This window comes from Rhagoletis pomonella, unplaced genomic scaffold (assembly GCF_013731165.1).
Source record: "Rhagoletis pomonella isolate Grant_MI unplaced genomic scaffold, Rhpom_1.0 Rhpom_scaffold_00002, whole genome shotgun sequence".
Taxonomy (NCBI): Eukaryota; Metazoa; Arthropoda; class Insecta; order Diptera; family Tephritidae; genus Rhagoletis; species Rhagoletis pomonella.
This window is the reverse complement of record NW_023458556.1, coordinates 12,583,267-12,590,799: the sequence shown is the minus strand read 5'-3', so window position 1 is coordinate 12,590,799 and position 7,533 is coordinate 12,583,267. Positions and strand designations below refer to the sequence as shown.

At 32.1% G+C, this 7,533-nt stretch overlaps 1 protein-coding gene across 1 annotated transcript; it reads left to right on the top strand.

The window, feature by feature from the left end:
• The first annotated feature begins 5,090 nt into the window (after positions 1-5,090).
• On the top strand, positions 5,091-5,453 carry LOC118734450 (protein new-glue 3-like). The gene has a single exon (XM_036464170.1). The coding sequence runs from the start codon at positions 5,091-5,093 to the stop codon at positions 5,451-5,453; it is 363 nt and encodes a 120-aa protein (XP_036320063.1).
• Positions 5,454-7,533: the final 2,080 nt, after the last annotated feature.

Below are 7,533 nucleotides of genomic sequence, written 5' to 3'. Positions count from 1 at the left end.
TAGTAAGTACGTGAATAATTGTTAACAGTTCATAAAAAATCACTGTCAAAAAAGCATAGGGCGCTAGGTATCTTCTTGAGCGTGCGTGGATTAAATGAGGTGAGCATTATTCTTGAAAACGCATATTCCTAAAATAAATCTAAGAAAAATAATTTTTATTTTAGTTGAAAAACCAAGTTTATCTCATACTGTTTATGTAAGTAAATTGAATTAAAATTTTAACTTATTAAGACCTTGTTCACAATTCCATAGAACCATCGACTTAGAAAAAATTTTGAATTATTAAAAAAAAATTTTAGATATTTAGAAAAAAACTTATTCTGTAAAACTCAGGTATATAAAAGTAAGCTCCAGTATAATGCGGATACCAACTTTTTAAGATGTAATAAGAAATTTGAAGTTTTTACACACTGTTTTAACTAACGAATACTTTGATTTATTTGCTGTAGAAAGTAATTCTGTCTCTAGATTTCGGTTGTGGTCTTTTTAATGTCCTATTAGGCAGAGTTGTTGAAATGTTGAAGAGCTTTTCATGTGATAACAGTACTGTAAATTATATGCTGGCTCTTAAGCGACAATTTTCGTCTCATTAAAATGACTTAGTTAAGGTTTTTAATGTCTTATTAAAATTCATTATCAAAGTCATATGAATAGATATGTATTTGCAAATTAGAAAAAAACTCATACGTAAAAAACTTGAAATATCCTTCATAACAATTTTAATTTCTACAGCACACAATCGAAGTCTGCATATTTTTACATAACTTGTCACATAATAAAAAGTAGAAAACTTAAAAGATTCTCTCGCCGATTCGCATTAAGAGTACTTACAATTAAGGTAGCATTAATTAAAAATCGAATATCATTGATGGCAATGAAATATTACAAAATCTGCTGAATAGTCAATGCCGACGAAAATTGTCGCTGCTGTTAGTTCCACTTGCACATCAGCAGCACAACCGACACAACCGACACAACAGTCACCAAGCGACGCTGACTCAGCCGATGATGCTGTTGTTGCTGCTGCTACTAGTACTACTACTACTACTACTACACTTCTCCTTTATCTGGTCATTCGTCACTCAGTGCCATTTCCGCCAATCGTACTTTCAACAATCATTGAGCAATATTTTCAGCACCGCACATTCATTCAACTGTGGCCGTTGTACTTACAGTAGTCGCACATACATACAAATGTAAATATGTACGTACTATGTATGAACACAAATACATAAATTTGCGTGCAGCTGCAATCAATGTAATGTCCTTTTAAGCGTTTTAATACGCCTGGCAGTCCTTGACGTGGTTCACATGCTTGTGTCGGTAGTATAGTATATTGCATAGTTACATACATATAAGCAAAGCAGTAAGCCATGATATAGTAGATATATTTGTGTGTATGATTTTGTAAATTAAGACTTCAGCCGCGTTGGCAACTGTCATCCAATTGAGCCTCTACTACCGGCATCGTTGGCATTGCCGTCATTGGTGAGGTGACATGCGAAATCAATGCATTCATCAAAGTGCCTTAACTTGAAGGTGAAAATGCATGCGCGGCTGGTACACTCACCAACACAGACACACATACATACATGCACATACTATTTCAACATACATAGTACATACATATGTATTTGCGTGTATTACGCGCTATGCGGAAGGCAAGCGTGCTTTTATCGCGAAAATACGCATCAATAAATTTGCTTTCAATTTGAATATTGCCTCTGACTCGATGTGCGAGTAAATCTTTGTAAAGTGCAGAATCAAACATGCATAAAAAAGCGCCTTAACATCGACTTAATAAGCGCCTTAATATGCAACTGTATACTTGAACATTTTCTACTGAATCGCTTTTATATATGTATATATTTTTTATGAGTTTTATGAAGCTAGTAATCGGTTGAAAAATGATTAAGTTCTTAAGCTGAAGCTGCAAGTAAATGTTGCCTGTTTTCAACATTATGAAAAGTCTTTCACTTGCTCATGACTAGTGGAGCAATGTCGCCATCAAGGTATGTTGCTTTATTGTTACCGATTTTTTATTTTATTACTCCTTTGCCTTGCATTAATTTCTTGATATTTTCTTTTCATAAAACTCGAGTAAATAAAAAATTGTTAATTCGCAATAACTTTTCAAGAAAGCAATAAATTTATCCTTGCGAAATTGGTTGCCGCATATTACGTTTTCATTTCTGTTTCACATGAAATACAATTTGTCGTTGTAGGCCGTCCTATAGAACTGATGTTTACGAATGTGTAACTTCCATCAGAAAGTTTCTTTTCACTTACCACTTTCATACGTACATACATACATACATATAAAATTTTTTGTCATCTTTGCTGACATTACAATTTGCAGTTCCATCGAGTTCTTAATTACCAACAAGCAAAAGAAGTGGAAAATTCGAAAGAACAATGACATGAATATAAGAAGGGTAAAGAATGCGAAATAGTAATGGCACAGAAGGGAAAATCGGAAAATTAAAATCCATTTGTGCTCAGATGGTTTTCCTAAGTCTTTCATGCTATGTGTAGTCAATTTCTTTTACTTATTTTGTTTTTATAATCAGGCAGTTTTTCTTCAAAGCAAATACATGGGACAGAATTTAATAAGTGCGTTGATTTTATGATGCTTTTTGTTATTTTGATTTGAAAGATTTGGTTTACACGAAAGTCTTGCAAAAAAGAAAAAAGTTATAAAAATCGTTTGTATCTTTTTGCTTGCGCTGCTTCAGCAGTCGCGAGGTTCAGGTTTTTTTTTACTTAATTTATACATACTATATCTTTTTGAATTTAATTAAATTTCTAGAAGTTAATTTTTTTTTTTGCTTTTTTTAATTTAATTTTTAGATTTTATTGTTTTAAGAAAAAAAACCTGACTTGTATTTGATATAATTTTTAAAATATATTTTTTCTAAAATTTTTAAGCTAACTAAAATTTGTCTTTTTTTATAATTTCCTTTCCTTTAATTTTTAAAATTTGTTAAATTGTTAAAAAAATAATATTTCAGTTAGTTTTTTAGGAACATATTTTTCTAAGTTTTATTTTGCTCTTTTGCTTAATTTTCTTTTAAGTTTTTTATTATAATATTTTAAAAATATTTTTTTTTTGTTTCATTTATTATTTCGGAACGTATTTAACTTTTTTTAATTATCATTTTCTTTTTTTAAATTAATTTAAATTTTTATATTTTATTGGTAAAAAGCATTCTTAATATCATTCAGTCTTAAAAAACTTAATTTATTACACTACCCAACAAAATTCTGTTGCGTAAAATAATGTAGGCAATTCTTATAGCATTTTTCCCGTATAATCCGAATCTGACCGTCGAGATATTGAATTGGCTCTAGTTTTCGAGCAACTTAGGTTTAAAGATACCGAAGGTGACGTGTTTTGGACATTTTCGAGCCTCGGTAAAACAATAAATTGATGTAATATATCTGTCTGTGTGGGAGTATATGAAAGCCTCAACAATGGTTTTTCATAATTAAGAAATCGGCTATAATATTTAAGTCAACATAACATTGTTTAAATTTTTTTGGCCTGCTGTATTTTGTAATTAATTTTTTTACTTTTTTAATACAAGTTTCTCTTAATTTTTACCTTCACTTTTTTAAGTTTGTTTAATTTTCAGAAAACCTAATAAGAAAAGACAAACAGAATAACGTTTAGATCTACTCGTTAGGAGATCTTTGAATTAGTCTTTCGATATATAGAAAATCGGTTTCAAAATAGTTGCCAGGAAGACTGTTGAATAACTAAGTAAGAGGGGTGACCAACATGTTTGCCTGTATATATTTTATTTGTAATTTATATATAAAAAATTCACTTATTCGGATAGAAATGGTGGGTAGGCACTGACACCAATGGTAAAGTTCATTTACCACCTCTGCATCATCATAAGTAATGCAGAGTCCGCAAAAGGCACCGGAAGCATTGTCCGGATGATGCATCTGACTAGGCCGAGCATACTCTTAACTGCCATTAATAACTTAAGAAAGTTTTATTACAAGGCAGTTGGGAAGTGCATGTGCAAAATTTTCATAAATTTAGCCGCCTGGTGTTGGTAGTCGCGCCTAAACAACTGCGGTGCGCTAAAAGCATCTTCACTAGCTGACCAGATCACATTTTACATGAATATTAGAACATGATAAAGCTGTAAGAGAAATGAGTGCTTCGATACCTGCTCCCATAATTTGAGGACAAGGCCAGAGAAACATTTCTCGATGAGTGAAGCACATGGAGTTTGCTGAGACTATGCAAATGAAAGTTGCAAAAACGAAGAAGAGGTCGAAAATATTGATATCTTCCTGCGCCAATCTGCAAATCTAAAACACAGAAGACGTTTTTAAATGTGTTCATTTAATCAACCTCAAGTACAGTCACTAATTTGACAGCTAGTTCTGAGCAGGTCACAAACATAAAAATATGGAGGAAGAAAATTGTTTAGTTATTATTTTTATTTAAAACAACAACAAGTTATGACAACAACTATAGAAAGGTCAATTATTCGGATTATTTTCTTTCACTTTGTAAAAAAGACGAGAAGTGGCATCGTCTGACTAATTTCCGCTTCCGCCGTTTTAAAAAATCTTGGTCTCAAAACGACTTAGTTTGTAAATCAAATTTCGCTTGACTACAAAGCCTTGGAAAAAAAATATTTCCCCAAATTTTACATCCACTTGATTTCAATTCTACCTAACCAGCTATGCTCCAAAAAACTATACCACAAACTGCGAAAAAGAATACAAATTGAAACAGTTTGTCAAATGTAAACCTGACTGCTTGCACAAGTGTTTCAAAAATTTTCAATCACAACGTAAATGCTGCTTAAAAGTGTACGTAAACAAAGCTAGGAAGTTTTTTTCCAAATAAAATGTGTGTTTGTTAATATTTGTAGTGTGTTGCGTTTGACCTTTGGCATAAGTTGTTAAACATAAATAAACTTGAAATTAGTTTCTTGTCATAAATAATCAACAACTTTTAACTTCAAAAAACTATGTATAAATATGGTTACGTTTTTCTATGAAACCACAGTCAAAGCTTCGCGTCTTTTGGAATGACTTCATTTTAAGAAAAGAACAGAAGGATGAAACCAATTACTTTAATTTTCGTCGCTATCGCCACTATACTGGCCATACATGTGCTCTCGGTAGATTCACAATCTAGCAGTACTAATAGTACTTCCAGTACTAATAGTACTACCAGTACTACAACTTCAAATACAACGACTGTGGCTCCGACAAGTTCCTCTAGTTCAACTTCTGCGAGTACTTCCTCTAACTCCAGCAGCTCGTCGCGAAGGAGAAGAAACGCTCGATTTAGGAGACGTTATCTGGCTGCAAGAAGGAGGGCAAGGCGCCGTCACAGGAAAAGGGCAGCCGCCAATAGGAAGAAAGAACAACGACAAATCAGAAGAAGAAATCGAAGGCGCAATAATGGAAATGGTTAAAATGGAAGATTGCATAGTGTGATACCTGGGCAAGCGGGAATGGTTTTGAGATATGTTGTTCACTTCATTAGTTTAAGAAAAATTTGAAATGTTTAAAAATAAAGATATTTCCAAAGATATTACAATTCTTTTTGTGACTTAAGAACTGGTAAATCTCTCAAATCATACGAAAACTATTGTATTAAAAATAAACTCTTATAACTCTTTTTAATTAAATATGTCGTCTATACAAATCCTTTCCGCCCATCTTTGTCTCACACGCATATGTACATGTGAACTGCTGCTGTCAAAGAATCCACCTGAGCTCTGTACTTACTACGAGATGTACGACTAGTACGAAAGGATAAAACAATAAATTAAAGCATAACCAGCGGGAAATTAAATTACATACATACATATATAGCAAATGCACACACATACACATAAAGCGGGTAGTACGGTAATACGGGTAGCTGCGATGTCACCAGCTGCACTCGTAATCGAAACTGTCACCTGAAAGCAAACTCATCTCACCATATCCTAAGAGAAACAATAAAAAAACAGTAAATGGGGTACATACAACTCTGACAAAAAAACGAGAAGCGTTAGTTCGGGCTACCCCTTTGCCTGATAGCACATGGCTGGCACACCGTGTGGAAAATCAATTGTTTTTGAGTTGAAATTGCACACGGAAATGGTTGGGATGGAATCAAGTGCTTCTTAAATGTATGCAAATGGAATTAATTTAACAAAACGACATAGATAAAGACCAATACAAGAATGATAGTATAAATGAGTACGTAAATAGATAAATAAAAGGATAAAGGCAAAGGTAGAAGTAAAAAAAAGATATGTAAAGATATGATAAAAGTAAAAATGAAGATAGAGGAAGAAAGATTAAAAGAAAGAAAAGGATATAGATAGAGACACAGAGACCCAACCTGGGAACTACTTCGGGATTATCGGTATTCTCGGGAGTTATCCATATATTAATCGATATTTTTTAACTACTTTTTTATTGATTTGGGTATCGATAATTTTATCGATTTGGATATAGATATTTTTTATAGATTTTGTTATCGATATTTTGTTCGATTTCGTTATCGATTTTTTATCAATATTTTTATTAATTTTGCTATTGGCATTGTTAACGATGTTGCTATCGGTATTTTTTATCGAATTCGTTATCGATAATTTTATCGGTTTTGTTATCGATGTTACTATCGATTTTGTATCGATACATTATACGACAACATCACATGATATGACATCATTTGGCATGACATGACATCCTATCACATCACATCACATGAAATCACATCACATTTCATCGCATGACCTGACATCACATCACATAGCATTTTATCACGTCATCGTACCTCACATTATCTAGAGTAAGTTTCACTTCTCCAGTGTGGCCCAGGCTTATTTATTTATTTTTTTGTGATAAAATCAAATATGTCGAGAATGAGTGCAGCTATCGAAATAAGTTTAACAGTAGTTTAAAGACGTTGAGATGAAAAATTCAGCAAAAATAGCCTTATAGAATGAAAAAAATTACTTGACCTTTAAAATTGATTTTCAAAACTAGAGAAATTTAATTTGTTTTTCTTCTTCGACAGAAAACAAATTTTAAACAAATATTTTTACTGTTCTTGCATTAGGGCAACCATTTTCATGGTCAAAAGTACCGAAAAATCCACTGTAAAAATATTTTTTAAAGCCCATTACATCAAAAAAGGAAACAATTCAAAAATCTTCTTTTGAAGGTCGTATTTCCGGTCAAGAAAGTTTTTTATTCAATAAGACCTTAAAAAAAAATTTTAGTTTTTTTTATCTAAAAATAGCAAGTGATACACTTTCTAAAATAAACTCAAGATGTCTTCTACGATTTTTGCCTGGAAATGAGTGCTTCAAGCAATTATGTAGTGCAAAAACATGTGTCTAGAACTAGGATTGAAAGTTTTATTGGATACCGTTTTCTAGTCAAAAAAAAATTAAAACTGCACTTTTTTTGAAGGTCATTTGAAAGATAAAGGTTACCTTTTTTATCGAACAAAACTATGTTTCGTAAAATCTCCATGCCAAAATCTTTAAAAAG

Coding starts and splice junctions, on each gene's coding strand:
- LOC118734450 (XM_036464170.1), top strand. CDS start 5,091: ATGAAACCAATTACTTTAATTTTCGTCGCTATCGCCACTATACTGGCC.